The sequence below is a fragment of the Leptopilina boulardi genome, unplaced genomic scaffold (genome assembly GCF_019393585.1).
Source record: "Leptopilina boulardi isolate dan_hultmark-lab unplaced genomic scaffold, ZJU_Lbou_2.1 LbouV2_248, whole genome shotgun sequence".
In the NCBI taxonomy this organism is placed as follows: domain Eukaryota; kingdom Metazoa; phylum Arthropoda; class Insecta; order Hymenoptera; family Figitidae; genus Leptopilina; species Leptopilina boulardi.
The window spans coordinates 3,044,063-3,059,921 of NW_026137805.1; the positions used below are offsets into that span (position 1 = coordinate 3,044,063).

The following is a 15,859-nucleotide window of genomic DNA, read 5'->3' on the forward strand; positions in this document are numbered from 1 at the left end:
GTCTTTCGATGTCTTTTTTTCTTAGTATCTAAGCAAATTGAATTTTTAAATTATATTTTCTCCTTTTTAGAAACTATTTTCTTCCATACAATGCAATTGAAATATGTATATGTAATCAGAAAAAAGTAGTATATGGGTATATACCACTACTAACTTTTTCTCTTACAGATTTTTAAATATATGAATAAGACTTCTGAAGGTAATAATAAAATTGATACGAATGGCAAATAAAAGATTTTCTGATAAGAGATGAAAGATTAATTGCAATATTCTAGTATTATTCAGTAGTATTCGGAATTAAGTTTTATTAATTTCAAAATTAAATTTTAAATTGTGAAAATTCTCTCATTAGTTGTTTGTAATAAATAAAATTTGAAAGTTGTGAAAATAAACCTTTATTGTCCAAATAAAATTTAAAGGTGCAGAAAAAAATTCTAGTAAATAAAGTTATCAAATGTTAAGTAATAAGACTTTCAATTACAATAATCAAATTCAAATGCAAAAACTTATGATTAAAAATAATTCAAATTTATAAAGAAAACTAATAAATTAATTTTTTGTTATATTCTTAAGAGACGAAATTTCATTAAAAAAATAATGTCAAAGAATAAAATGAATCACGCTTTATTGCAATACACAGCTGCCTTTACAGGTAAGACAAAAGTAAAATAAATATAAAACAATTAATATGTTTAATAATGTTTAGAAAGTTTAAAATATTATAAAAATACAAAAAATAACTTTCTGGTCCAGCTATGCATAATTTTTTTATTTAAATAGATTTATTTTATTTCATTATAACATCTAAAGTTGTGCTATTATAATTTTTATTTTAAAAAAAAATTTCAAACTTGAAATAAAAATATGTAAAATTTGACTAAATCCAATGAAATTTTCATTTAAATTCACAGCCTCCATCACGGCCATTGGATTTGTTTGCGGCTATTCATGGCCATCTCCAGCGTTGCCATATTTAACAGGCGAAAAATCTGAAATTCAAATTACAAAGGATCAAAGTGCTTGGATTGCTGCTTTTTATCCATTGGGCTTAATAATTGGCTATTTATTAAATCCATTGTTTGTCGATCGAATTGGACGAAAACGAACATTACTCATGTTCTCATTGCCACAAGTGATCTCATGGTTTCTAATAATTATAGCGAAAAATTCTTTAAATCTCTACGTGGCAAGAATTATTGGCGGAATTGGTTATGGAGGCGGTATTTCCTCTTCGACTGTATACATTTCCGAAATTGGCAATGTCAAAAATCGTGGCATTTTTCTCGTTCTACTGAAATGTATGATGAATTTTGGATTTTTGTTTACAATGATTTTAGGCGCATTTTTAAACTATAAAAACATGAATATTGTTCTTTTAATGATGCCCGTGTTTTTTGTTCTTGTATTTATTTTTGTGCCCGATTCATCGTATTTTCAAAACGTCAGTCAAAGAACAGACCAGGCGACTATGAATGAAAAAATTGATTTTGGGGATAATGATGACGATGAGGCAATGGTTAATTTGAATCTTTTGAACAAACGGAAGGAGAATTTTGAAAAAAATGATAAAATTAGCAACAAAATCAAAACTGATGATCATGAAGACAAAATTGATGGTTTTGGAGTCAATAATAATGTCAGTGAAATCAAAGTTACAGCCACTAAGACCATTGATGAAGAAACATGTAGTAACAAAAGAAAAATTGATGATTCTTCAAGCATCAGCGACGAAATGACCGACAATTCTGTAACCGAAAAAAATGGAAAAACCGCCAACAACATAAAAATGATTGATGATCATATGGAGAGAAAAATTTGGAAAAAATTGAGTATAAGGGAAAATATTTTTTGGAAATTATACACTACACAAAATTATCGTCGAGCGTTAGAAATATTATTGGTGATGGGTCTGACAAATATTCTATCGGGTCACGCGGGAATTACAACATTTACTCAACAAATTTTCACATACGATGGGGCATTTTTGGCACCGGAAAAAGCCTCAGTGATATTGGCACTAATTACACTAATCACCTCTCTACTAAGTGCACTAATTGTCGAGAGAGTAAGGCGAAAAATTCTCATCGCGTGGACAGGTGTAATTTTCCCTTGTGTTTGTGGGTACTTTCTTCCTTTGTCAAGAATCAAAAATTAATGTCGACTATTTTCAATGGGTACCACTTGCTGGTATTACGATATATGACGTAATGCTTTCATGTGGAATGGGAAATGTCTTTTATGTTTATCAAGGTGAACTTTTTGCCAACGAAGTGAAAAGTCAATCTATAGCATTCAATAAAATTAGTTATATGACATTGAGTTTTTTGTTTTTGTTACAATTTCAAAATTTTATCGATACAGTGGGCACGTACTTGGCATTTTTTTGTTTTGCATTTGGCATTCTTTTTGGTAGCATTTGCGTTTATATTCTCACACCCGAGACAAGGGGAGTGAATCTTTATGATATTCAAGTGATAATGAAGTCGAAGAAATTCTTTTTCTAATATTTCAGAAAGAAAACATTTTTTTCTTCAATTATTTGTCTATATTGAGGTGAAGTAAAGTTTTTAAAATTTTTCAATTTTTCCAAAGTATCCACTATAAAAAGTTTTCATCATTTTTAATTTGCAATTTCAAATATAAAACTATATGTTTTAGTAAACGGAAAAATTAAATTATACTTTTAAAAAAAATTTCAACTACTGTAAATAGTGTTAAACAAACAAAAAATAAATCCCATATTAGGTATTATAAATAATAAATGTACCCAAGTAAAGAGTAAAATAGAAATTGTAATAAATGTAGTTAATTTTTTGCTGACACTGTCATGAGCCGTAACAACTTTGGAAGAAAACTATATATGGATGTCATCTATTTACGAAGAATAAATTAAATTTTGAGTGGTACAAATATGTGCATTATTGATAAATAGTTCACTGCTGTAGAATAGAGGAAAAAATAGAAATATTTTTCTTTAACTTGATGATAGTATCGTTTGTGATAGATAAAATGAAACTGGATAAGAAAAAATAATCAGTCGAATGCATACAGCTATAAAGGAAAGAACCTTTTTTCAAATTTTTGTCCACGGTGTTTTCATCAACAATTTTTTAAATAGTGAAAAGGTTAATAATAGATCAAGAGATTATTAATTAAAAATATATTTACAACAACTTTTTAATTTTTATAATAAACATTTTTTAAAATTTTAAACTAACTAAATTAAAATTTTTTTTTAAAGTAAAAAAACATGTTGATTAAATTCAGAAAATAAAAATACACCTAACTAAAAATCAATTCTTATAAATATCCAATTGTTTTCAGAAGAAACTAAATAAGTAGTGAGATGAAAAAATAATTAATTTATTTGATGTTTATAAAAATAATATTTGTTTCAAGAATGAAATAAGCATGTTATAAAATATTTTTTTAAAAATTCAATAAAAAATTAAATTCAAAAATGACTGAAAATCCCAAAGCAATTTTGTTGTTGCAGTATGCAGCAGCTATTACAGGTATGTTTTGAAAAAAAATATTTCAACTCAAAAAAGAAAAATATTACGTAATTTAAAAATAGAAACAAAACTGACATCATTATCTTTTTCTCAACTAAAATATTATTATAATTATAATGAAGTTCTCAATTAAATTTTTATGTACTTTATGAGTTTTTAAGTACATTGATTGCGAAGATAATTTTCCTCTATACTATATTGACAATATTTCACTTTATTATATGTAACAGTTATTGTACTACATACTTTAATTTTTTCTCGTTTCTTCAAATTCTCAAATTCAAATATTTCTCTTTTGAGGTTTTTTATATTTTAATGTTTTGTTGTTTCACTGTTAGCTGCTTTAAGCCAGTACCTAATAGAACTAGAAAAATACAAATAACGTTTTTAATCTTCCATTAAATTATTTTACAATTTTTGTTTTTCTACTTCATTCTTTAACCTATGTGACTTTATTCTAAATATTTTAAGTTGAAATATTAATTGATGTCACAAATAAATACATTCTTTGAAATATTATTTTTATCAATTTTTGTTTTTAACTTCCGTCTCTTAATATAATGATATCAGTTTTCATCTTAATTTTGATATCTGATAAAATACACTTTTAGTCATGAAACTTAATTAATATTATTCTTATTTCTGTCAATTGTGGCGATTGTAATTTATTTTTAATTTTACGCTTTAAATTTAAATGTAAACAAACTCATTTCATTGGTTCTTTTTGAAGATAATAAAACGACAATAATTTAAAAACAGCCAATGGAATTGGCTATTCTGATATTTAAAAAAGTGAAACTAATCTTTCATGCAAATTTTCAGGATGCCTTACAGTCACTGGATATGGGACAATAATTTCCTGGACATCTCCAGCACTACCATTTTTGGAAAGTTCAGCATCAGACATTAAAATAACACTAAACCAAAGCTCATGGATAGCGTCTCTTTATTTAATTGGATTTATCATAGGATTTCTTTTGAATCCACTTTTCATCGATCGAATTAGTCGAAAATGGACATTAATGCTATTTGCCATACCGCAAATAATTTCTTGGCTAATGATAATTTTTGCAAAAAGTCACATCACACTTTATTGTGCGCGACTGATTGGAGGCGCTGGTTATGGTGGTGGTCTCTGCGCGATGACAGTGTACATGACAGAAATTGGAAATAAGGAAAATCGAGGAATTTTCTTAATTATCATTCGTCTTTCAATGGGTCTTGGATTTTTGCTGACAATGTTTCTTGGAGCATATTTCACTTATCAACAAATGAATCTGGTTCTATTAATGCTACCCATTTTGTTTCTCATCATTTTCCTCTTTATGCCCGATTCGTCATATTTTCTGGAAATTAATCAAAGAATTGAGAAAGCAAAATTAAACTGCGTTCAAGAATTGGGGCTAGATGAAAAGTCAAAATTAAATTGCGTTATTGAAAAAGAGGAGACTTGTTCCAATTCTGAATTGTCAACATTCGAAAAGCAAGAACGAATCCACTCCCTTCGCGAAACAAATTTATGGAAATTATTTTCGAACTCGACAAATAGAAGAGCTTTGATAATTGTCGTGACAACGGGATTATTAAACATTCTGTCCGGACAAGCGGCCCTGGGAGCGTTCGGCCAACAAATATTGAGTTACAAAACCTCGCCAATGGATCCAAAGAAGACCATGATTTTATTATCGGCTCTAAATGCAATCGCTTGCCTCGTGAGTACACAAATAATCGAAAAAATAAATCGAAGAAATATTTTAATTTTCTCTGGACTAATTTCTTCACTTTCACTGGCAATCATTGGCGTGTATTTTTATTTCGAACACAGTGGTTTTAAATCGACGACCTATTTAGGATGGATTCCAATTATTTTCCTCTCGGTATTCGATGTATTACTTAGTACCGGACCTAGTAACATATTTTACATCTATCAGGGAGAATTGTTTACAAACGAAGTGAAAAGTGTAGCAGTGACTGTCGTCAAATTTGTTTATATTGTTTTTGGTTTTCTGACTGTGTATTATTTTCAAAAAGTGTCAAAGACTGCTGGTATGCATTGGATTTTTTGGATTTTTGGTACTTGTTGTGGTGTAGGAACAATTTTGGTTTATCTTATGGCTCCAGAATCGAGGGGAAAGCCACTCGAAGAAATTCAAGACAATTTAACAAGAAGATCATTGTTTTATCGAATTCACAATTGCTTTCAAACCAATAATAAACGGAGCATTTGAAAATAGATTTTTTTTTAAATAATAAAAGGATTTTTGAGTCTTCTATAATATTTTAAAATCTCATTACAGTTACCCACTGGGCAAAAAGTCATGTTCCTTCTAAAAACGTTTTAAGAACATTTTTAGAACGTTATCGATGGCTGGGTGTAAAAACATGATACATCGAAATTTTTCTTTTCAAATTTCTGTTGGTACCACTGACCGCGAAATTTAAAATGGTTTCTTATATATTACATTTTTTAAGAATATATGATGATATTAAAATAATAGAAGTAAAATTTTGCACTATACACATATAATTTTGAATATTTTACATGAAATTCGTTTTAAATCAACGGGATTACAATACTGTATTTAAATGATCGTCTGTATTATTAATTACTTTTACAGCTGTATGATAACGTCATGGGTGGCAAATCCACCAGGAAATGAATAATTGGAGGATTTACTAGAAAAAAATTTACCTAAGTTAATTTAATTTATTTAATAATTGTGTTTTAAAAAATATACTTTACTTACTCTCCATGATTGACTCTTTAAACAAATATTTAAACAACACCAATTGTAATAGAATATTTACAATATAAATATTTATAATAAAATAGAATTATTTATAAAATCACAGATTTTATCAATCTAAATATAAACTTTATATAAAAAGCTATTTAACCTAATTTTTCTTTGAACTGACATATTATGAAGCAAAATCATTTGTTTCATAAAACAGTTTCAAAGATTTGACACATTTTAATTTTCACGGTCAGTGCGGTACCAACAGAAATTTATAAAAAAAAAATTTCGTTTTCGACGTGTCATGTTCTTCAAATCAAACGACGATGTATCATGTTTTCCAACGCTAATCCGACGTATCATGTTTTTCAACGCCAATTCGATGTATCATGTTTTTACACCCAGCCATCGAAAGTTTCATGTCCGCCAAATAATGTTCTGAAATATTTTAAGAACATGCTGAAATAGCACGTAAACTTGCAGCAACCTTGCTGCAAGCTTCAAATGTCTCACCTGACCCAAACTTCCATGGTAAGCTTACCGAAAGATTGCCAACAGCTTGGGTCAGCGGGTGGGACATTTGAAGGTTACAGTAAGCCCCAAGCAAAAATTTACAATCGGCGCAGTGTTGCGCCAGTACTGGCAATTACTGGCAAAGCACTGACCGCCAATATTGAACCAATACTGGCATATGTTTGGGATGATAACGTTTATTAGTAATGGCTTAGTACTGGCGTTCAGTACTGGTTCAATACTGGAATTTAGCAGTAATTCTGTATTTTGCCAGTACGGGCAAAATTATTGTAACCATATTAATAAGCCAGCACTGGTAGATATTCAAAATTCAGGGCTCTTTTTGCTTTTTACATTAATTGAGCAGCTGGATCGAAGAACCGACTCTTCGCTCGAACCGCACGCGTTCATAGCATTAACTATCAATAATAATAAATTATTATAATAACTTTTAAATTGTTATTTTTTTATATTAACATTTTACTCTTTATTTTATTATTCAAATAATTTCTTCAAATATTATAAAATATGGCATTCGGTATTGAATTAATACTGACCGAATACTGGTTTGCCATTACTGTCTCAATAATACTGGCATGCCGGTATTGGCTTGCAGTATTGGCACAGTACAGAATTTAATCCATATCAGTACTGAACCCATACTGGTAAGCCAACTGTCGGCTAGCCAATATTGGTGTATGATTGCGCCTGTTGTCAATATCGGCGTTTGATAAAAATTTTTGCTTGGGGCTTCTGCTGCAAGCTTACGTGCTATCTGGGTGGATGTTCAAATAATGTTCTAGAACATTTTTTGGCAGACATGAAACGTTCTAAAAACGTTTTTGGAACGAATATGATTTTTCGCCCACTAGAAAATTGCAAACACAACAACAATTTTCTCATTGGTAGGAAAAAGTGCGCGCTTATTTAAATGGCTTTAATATAAGAAAATATTAAAACAACAATAAAAAAAATGTTCAACAACTAAATTTATCTTTAGTTATATTTAAAAAAAAACCCTAATGGGCTAGCTTATGTCAAGTTTTATAATAAAAAGGCCTAATAATTTTTATTAGAAAATTATGAAAAAATGATTTAAAAAAAATTAATTTTCAGTAATAATTAATTAGTTAATTAAGTTATGACATTTTAATTTAAAATAAGTTCATTTGTATAGAAAAAAGAGCATTGTCAGATCTTTATTCTCTCAAGCTCGCTTCAAAGTCACATTGAATTTATTATAATTTTGAAGCATTGACTTTAAAATGGGTTTTAGTTAGTTAAACTGAAAAAAATTTATTTCACTCAAATAAAATTAATTAATTATTTAAATTTAAGTAAGTAATAAAAATTGAGACATTTTTCTTATTATTTTATTTTTTTTATTCAATCCCATTAAAATGTAATTAGTATAAGAAAATCCAATATAAGTGCCCTAAAAATGTGACAGTCAAATGCATGCAGTTATGAGGGAAAGAACAGCTTCCTGAAATTGTGAATAAAATGTGTTTTCTTTCAATTTGACAAATTATATAAAAAACTACAGACAAAAATTTGTTTAATCAAAAAAAAAACAAGTTCAACTTATTTACAAGTTTTTCTTTTTAACAATAAATCAAAACAAACAAGAAATCGGTAAAGTTGAAGCCTAGAAAATAATTAATTTAATTGAAAAGTTAAGAAAAAAATACATCCAAAAATGGCTAAAAACACAAAATCAATGTTACTTTTGCAATATGCCACAGCTATCACAGGTAAGTGTATAAAATAGTTTGTAAAGAACCATTTTTTAAGAAAGAATAAGACAAAGAGTTTGAAAAAGTTATTGCAACTATATATTTTTGTATTTTTAAAGAGAAAGTTGATTTAAATTTGAAAAAAGCTTCGGTAAAATTTTAAATAATTTAATTTAAAAAATTTTAAACAATTAGAAATTGCACTTAGGTAACATAAACAATTTCTAAGTGTTTAGAATTTTAGAAATATAATTATTTAAAATTTCACGGAAGCTTTTTTAAAATTTAAATCATCTTTTTCTTTAAAAATACAAAAATACCTATTAGCATTAATTACTTTTTAACTACACTCTGTAATACAAAAATTTTCCTATTAAATTTAAAAATTGTATTAATTATACTACCATATAATCGACTTGTTTTGAAAAATTTATTAGAAACAACTCATAGTCTTTATTAAAATGCGTTAAATTAATTTATAGAAATAGGTAAGGTTTAAAGGTATTAGAATAAATTTTTTATCGGGCAAAAAAAAAGAGAATGACGGCACTGTAGCTGTTCAAACTTAGTTCCTTAATATTGCGCCGTGGATTGGCCAGGTCTTTGTAATTAACGAAAATCGACAAACCAAATTATTTACTAAAATAAGATATTCCGCTTTGAGCTAATTTTAATTGAGTGAAAGAAAAAATTAATTGAAAATTTAAAAACACTAAAAAACAGAACTTTAAAGTAAATGCATTTTTTAAAGCAAGAAATTTATTACATGAGGTTTCGCTCTCATGTTTTTATTCATAAAAATTTTTTTGTACAATTTATATAAGTGAAATTTTTGTTTTTTATAAATTAAATTTCATTTTCTTAAAGTACTTTGACTTTAAGGATAACATTCTCATCACGGCACTCGCGTTTCACGCTCGAAAATTAGAAACATACAATAGGAAAAGGAGGCATGCATTAACCCATTAACGAAATTTTTACAGGTAATTTGAGGCTCTATCAAATAGTGTACTAAAAGAACCGACAAATTTTTAAATAAACAATTTACAAGCATTAAAAAAAAGATTTTTTTAGAATTTTTGTTCAGTTTTTGTAATTTTTTCAAATCTTATCCCTTCAGAATATCTTTAAATGCTAAAAATATGGCGTCAAAAATGTTTCAATACGCCATTTTGAATTTTTAAAAACTGACTTCAGAATCGTAATGAGCGACCTAAAAAACCAAGGAGTAGAAAGATTTATTTAAATTTGTTAAAAAGATTGTTGAAAAATGAATTTTCTCTTAAAAAATAGCAATGTTTATACTTAGTTAATTTATAATTCTTTATAATTTCGCCTGCTACACTTATTATTTTTGTTTTACTTCACAATGCTTTCGTTATAGTGGAAAAAATGTTTTAGGAATACTGCTTCAAAAACTTTAAATCTAGAGATGAAAGTTGCTAAAAGAAAAGATGGCAAAATAGGTTAAAACTGGTCCGCAAAAAATTCATGAGTAAAATTACACATCGAAAATAATTTAAAATTTTTGTTACCTTAATCGTTATAGAACATAACTTTTTTAACTTTTTTGTTTTAATCTGTATCGAAAAGTGTTAAAGAAAAAAAAATTTACAAATCTACAAATAAGTGAATTTTAACTAATTCAAAAGTAAATAATCGAAAAAATACGAAATTGTGGTATAAACAGCGCAATATAAAGTATTTTAAAATAGAGGATTTTTTGAAAACAATTGCAATGTTTGGCAATGGAAAACAATAGTTGGACTTATAAAAAAAAAAATCGGAACTTTATGAGTAAGTCACTGTTATTTATGTTAATTTAAGGTGGTTTAAACAGAAATAATACATAGATGAACATAGGTTTTCAAAATAAAGTAATTTTGCTCTGCATTTTACCCATTTTTCATCCGTTTTTGTCACTTTTTGTCTTTTTTTAAAAAAGTGGTATAACTTTTTTGTTTTAATCGCTATTAAAAATTGTCAAAGGAAAAAAGTGTTTATTTTTAGTCGTAATTTAAAAAAAAAAAATTGAAAAAATTTTTTTTTTGAAAAATGCGAATTTTAGAACTTTTTAAAAACTAAAAATTTGAATTATTTTGTTGTTTTTCAACGAAATCATCTGCCCGAGTCGAAATTTTTCCCTTTTTTCACCCTCGATTTTTTCAGCCTCTTTTCAGCCTGAAATCATGCGCTTATTTCCAAATCTGCATGTTTAGAGGTTTGAAAAGAGGTCTTGGAATTTTTTCTTAATTTGGATTTTTCCAAGTTTTATTCCTCCTAAAAGTTTTATAGTATTACGACAAAGACCAATAAATATATCTTCAATAGGGTCAATAAATAATGTCCATAAGAAAAAAAATTCAATTTTTACTTTTTTTTAATTTTATTTTTTCGTTTTTTTTGTTTTTTTAACCTCTTTTACGCCTCTCTAGTCATCTTTAAACCCTCCTTTCAGCCTCGAATATAGCAGATATTTCCACTTTTGCAAATTCGAGGTCGAAAAGAGGGCATGAAAGTGTTGGAGAGAATAAAAGGAGGATAAAAGGAGGTTTTTAGAGAACTTATAGAGAGTCTAAATTTCGACTCGGGTGGCCAACGAACTCAGGCGAGATTTTGGTACACTTAAGGTGTATATCAAATTTGAAGTCGATTCATTAAAATTTGTTCAAGTTATCGTCGGACCAAATTTTGTCTACAGACATACAGACATTTTTTTAGGACCCATTTTTTCGGCATCAGAAAGTCTCAAAACGTCGAGATTTACTAAAATTAGAGAATGCTCAAAATCGCCCAAATGTAATACCTTCTCATTATGATGAGAATGTAAAAAACTGAAATTATTTTTTAAATTATTTTGAATGTAGTTTAAATAAATATAACAACCACGAATCTCTTTATATATGGGAGGCGCTTTTTACTTCCCAGTAAAAAAAAAAGTATAGACAGTAAGGAAAAAGTATAGACTCATAGCTTAGTGGCTATACCGTTCGGCATGTAATGACGGTATAGAGACGTTACGGTGTATACTTTTTTCTTACCGTGAATACGGTTCACCTGGATTGTTTGAATTGATGTGTATTAACGCGATTTGACATTGTCAATGAAAAAGCCGATTGTTTTGAAGTGTAATAATGCCGATTACGAGGAGGAGCGACGAAATTTTATCTAAAAGTTAAAAAGGTAAATGTGACAGGCACGAGACCTGCGAGAGTTGTTACCACTGGATTGAGGAAATGCATCATTACTGACAAAAAGTATTCGACAGAAACTTACCGACAGAAAGTTACTAGGAAGAGCGGCAAATTCAAATGGTCAAATTAAATTCGAATGAATATATACATAATTTAATATAGTTTTTTTATTTTAAATCAAGTATAGTATTTTAAATAATTAAATACCGATATTAAATAATTAATGTTTATTATAAAAATTGACATATAGACATGAAAATTTTTTCATTTTTAGCATTTAAATCTGTGAAATAATGAAATATTGTAATTTTATTTTTTAATTACAAAAAATTTTTATTTTTTATTAATTATTAATAATTAAATTTTTTTCATAAAAATAAAAATGTACTGCAAAGAATATGTTTTATGCATTGAAAAATAAAAATTTGTTAAAATATATTATTTCTATATTTTGTAAATAAAGTTATTTATTAAAATAATTTTTTTATTTATAAAATTGAAATAGATTAAAAAATTAATGTTTTAAATTAAAAATTTTTTATTTGAATTAATATATGTAATTAACTATTATGAAAATTAATTAGTCGTTAAATTTTTTTTTTTTTTTAATAATAACTAATCTTTTTTTACCTATAAACAAATTTAATTTTATTTTGAACAAAATTATATTTTTAATGATAAAAACTTTGTTATTTTACATAGAGACGAATAATATTATACTTTTTTTATTTGTGAGTGAGAAGTGACCAAAACCAAATAATTGTAAATCATCGTAAAAATATTTTAAAAGGGATAGAAACAAATAATACATTTTAAAATTATACAACACAAGAATACTCGCAAATGCGATTGTAAAACGAAAAGTACGAAAGTAATATAATTTTAGGTTTATTACGTCCTGCAGCCGTTAGGTGGCAGAAGCATGCAGGGAGCACAATGTCGCAGCTGTCATTATATTACTTTCGTACTTTTCGTTTTACAATCGCATTTTTGTATAGATTTGCACAATCTTTCGGATTTAAGAAATTTATAAGATAAGGATCCTTGGTATTTTTTCCGATTTTGAAAAAAGTGTCCGCGTTTTGAGAAAAAAGTATTTTAAACTCAATGTTTATCATTTTCACGTTCAGTGCCGTTTTTATAGGGCGATTATTGAATGCCAACGAATTTCAGAGACCGTTCGACACTCTTAAACGATATTTTTTTATTTGTGAATTTCTTTTATATTTAAACGCATTCTTTTATCCTACAATAATTTTTAATGCTTATAATTTGTTTCATACGCGTAAATGCGATTTGCGAGTATTCTTGTGTTGTATAATTTTAAAATGTATTATTTGTTTCTATCCCTTTTAAAATATTTTTACGATGATTTACAATTATTTGGTTTTGGTCACTTCTCACTCACAAATAAAAAAAGTATAATATTATTCGTCTCTATGTAAAATAACAAAGTTTTTATCATTAAAAATATAATTTTGTTCAAAATAAAATTAAATTTGTTTATAGGTAAAAAAAGATTAGTTATTATTAAAAAAAAAAAAAATTTAACGACTAATTAATTTTCATAATAGTTAATTACATATATTAATTCAAATAAAAAATTTTTAATTTAAAACATTAATTTTTTAATCTATTTCAATTTTATAAATAAAAAAATTATTTTAATAAATAACTTTATTTACAAAATATAGAAATAATATATTTTAACAAATTTTTATTTTTCAATGCATAAAACATATTCTTTGCAGTACATTTTTATTTTTATGAAAAAAATTTAATTATTAATAATTAATAAAAAATAAAAATTTTTTGTAATTAAAAAATAAAATTACAATATTTCATTATTTCACAGATTTAAATGCTAAAAATGAAAAAATTTTCATGTCTATATGTCAATTTTTATAATAAACATTAATTATTTAATATCGGTATTTAATTATTTAAAATACTATACTTGATTTAAAATAAAAAAACTATATTAAATTATGTATATATTCATTCGAATTTAATTTGACCATTTGAATTTGCCGCTCTTCCTAGTAACTTTCTGTCGGTAAGTTTCTGTCGAATACTTTTTGTCAGTAATGATGCATTTCCTCAATCCAGTGGTAACAACTCTCGCAGGTCTCGTGCCTGTCACATTTACCTTTTTAACTTTTAGATAAAATTTCGTCGCTCCTCCTCGTAATCGGCATTATTACACTTCAAAACAATCGGCTTTTTCATTGACAATGTCAAATCGCGTTAATACACATCAATTCAAACAATCCAGGTGAACCGTATTCACGGTAAGAAAAAAGTATACACCGTAACGTCTCTATACCGTCATTACATGCCGAACGGTATAGCCACTAAGCTATGAGTCTATACTTTTTCCTTACTGTCTATACTTTTTTTTTTACTGGGTTGTTACTTGCACTAATTTTCTTTCATTTTAATGAGAAAGAAAAGAAACGTATATTTTTAAAATTTCAGGTTGTATGACAGTCGTCGGATATGGCTCAATGATTTCTTGGAGTTCTCCAGCACTACCATTTTTAGAAAGTCCAGAATCAGACATTAAAATAACACTAAACCAAAGTTCATGGATAGCGTCTCTTAATTTAATTGGATTATCAATAGGATTCCTCTTGAATCCACTTTTTATCGATCGAATAGGACGAAAATGGACATTAATTATGTTTGCCGTGCCGCAAATAATTTCTTGGCTAATGATAATTTTGGCAAAGAGTCACATCACGCTTTATTGTGCACGACTGATTGGAGGCGCTGGTTATGGTGGTGGTATCTGCGCGATGACAGTGTACATGACAGAAATTTGTAACAAGGATAATCGAGAAATTTTCATGATTCTCCTTCGACTCTCAAAAGATCTTGGCTGTACACTGATAATGTTACTCGGTGCTTTTTTTACCTATCAACAAATGAATTTTGTTCTTCTAATGCTGCCAATTTTGTTTCTTCTAATTTTTTTCGCTATGCCCGATTGTCAAAGAAGAATCGAAAAAGAGAAATCGAATTCTCAAGAATGTGGTGTTTATGTTATTCAACATCACTTGGAATCCGCTAATGAAATAAATAAAAATTCTTCCAAAACGCCAGTGAATATCGAACCTGACAGATTGGAAGAGTGTCAAAAAATTATTGTTTTTCTTCGGGAAACAAATATATGGAAATTATTTTCAAATTCAACAAACAGAAAAGCTTTGATAATTGTCATATCAACTGGATTGTTGAGCACTCTATCCGGACAAGTGGCTATGGTAGCTTTTGGACAAAAAATATTGAGTTACAAAACCTCGCCAATGGATCCAAAGAAGACCATGATTTTATTATCGGCTCTAAATGCAATCACTTGCCTCGTGAGTACACAAATAATCGAAAAAATAAATCGAAGAAATATTTTAATTTTCTCCGGACTAATTTCTTCCATTTCGCTTTTCATTATTGGTGCATATTTTTATGTTGAAGAAAGTATTTTGTTATCCTCCGACTTATCAGGATGGATACCAATTATTTTCCTGTCATTTGTTTCTGTGTTTCTTACCAGTGGACCATGTAATTTACTTACCATCTATCAAGGTGAATTGTTTGCAAATGATGTGAAAAGTATAGCAGTGACAGTTGTGAAACTAGTTAATCCTTTTTTTAAATTTTTGTCAGTATATTATTTTCAAGAATGGACAACAATTGTTCATGTGTATGGGATATTTTGGTGTTTCAGTATTTGTTGTTTGTTAGGGACAATTTTGATTTATCTAATGGCTCCAGAATCAAGAGGAAAGACGATTGAAGAAATTCAAGAAAATTTGAAAAAAAGATCATTGTTTTACCGTATTCACTATTGTGGTTCACAAAAAGGATGTTTTTCTTCATAAAAAATCTATTTTCAGTGCCGTCAGTCCGTTTGACTGTATAGTTTTAATATTTTATTTTTGTTATAAAAGAGTTTTTTTTTTAAATTAACTTCATAATAAAAAGGCCTTGTATGGTTATTAGTGAGCTCAACCCTGACTACCTTTTTTTTTAATTGCGTACAACTCCGAAACTTTTGGTCAAATATTCTTACAATGTTCGGCAAAAACATTGTATTTTAATAGATCTTTCGAACAATATGCGAGAAATCTCGAAATTTCAGTAAATGTAAAATGTAGATTTTT

General features: G+C 27.5%; 4 protein-coding genes across 8 annotated transcripts in view; all 4 read left to right on the forward strand.

Moving 5' to 3' along the window:
* Window positions 1–15,859, forward strand: part of LOC127280606 (uncharacterized) — a 263,749-nt gene that overhangs the window by 172,292 nt on the left and 75,598 nt on the right. The gene's annotated exons all lie outside the window — the stretch shown is intronic.
* On the forward strand, window positions 137–2,319 carry LOC127280626 (uncharacterized). The gene is made up of 3 exons (XM_051303761.1): window positions 137–419; window positions 574–652; window positions 912–2,319. Exons 2-3 carry the CDS (start codon window positions 598–600, stop codon window positions 2,153–2,155), a joined length of 1,299 nt encoding a protein of 432 aa, XP_051159718.1. The 5' UTR covers window positions 137–419; window positions 574–597; the 3' UTR covers window positions 2,156–2,319.
* Window positions 2,455–7,808, forward strand: LOC127280620 (facilitated trehalose transporter Tret1-like). Of its 2 annotated transcripts, XM_051303753.1 has the most exons (3): window positions 2,455–3,125; window positions 3,325–3,515; window positions 4,338–7,808. In XM_051303753.1, the coding sequence occupies exons 2-3, from the start codon at window positions 3,461–3,463 to the stop codon at window positions 5,741–5,743; spliced, it is 1,461 nt and encodes a 486-aa protein (XP_051159710.1). In that variant the 5' UTR covers window positions 2,455–3,125; window positions 3,325–3,460; the 3' UTR covers window positions 5,744–7,808. The 2 variants fall into 2 exon arrangements, with proteins under 2 accessions (XP_051159710.1, XP_051159709.1); XM_051303752.1 differs by having other exon boundaries at window positions 2,455–3,515.
* Window positions 8,234–15,805, forward strand: LOC127280621 (facilitated trehalose transporter Tret1-like). Of its 2 annotated transcripts, none has more exons than XM_051303754.1 (2): window positions 8,234–8,520; window positions 14,175–15,805. In XM_051303754.1, the coding sequence occupies exons 1-2, from the start codon at window positions 8,466–8,468 to the stop codon at window positions 15,575–15,577; spliced, it is 1,458 nt and encodes a 485-aa protein (XP_051159711.1). In that variant the 5' UTR covers window positions 8,234–8,465; the 3' UTR covers window positions 15,578–15,805. The 2 variants fall into 2 exon arrangements, with proteins under 2 accessions (XP_051159711.1, XP_051159712.1); XM_051303755.1 differs by lacking the exon at window positions 8,234–8,520 and adding an exon at window positions 13,692–13,971.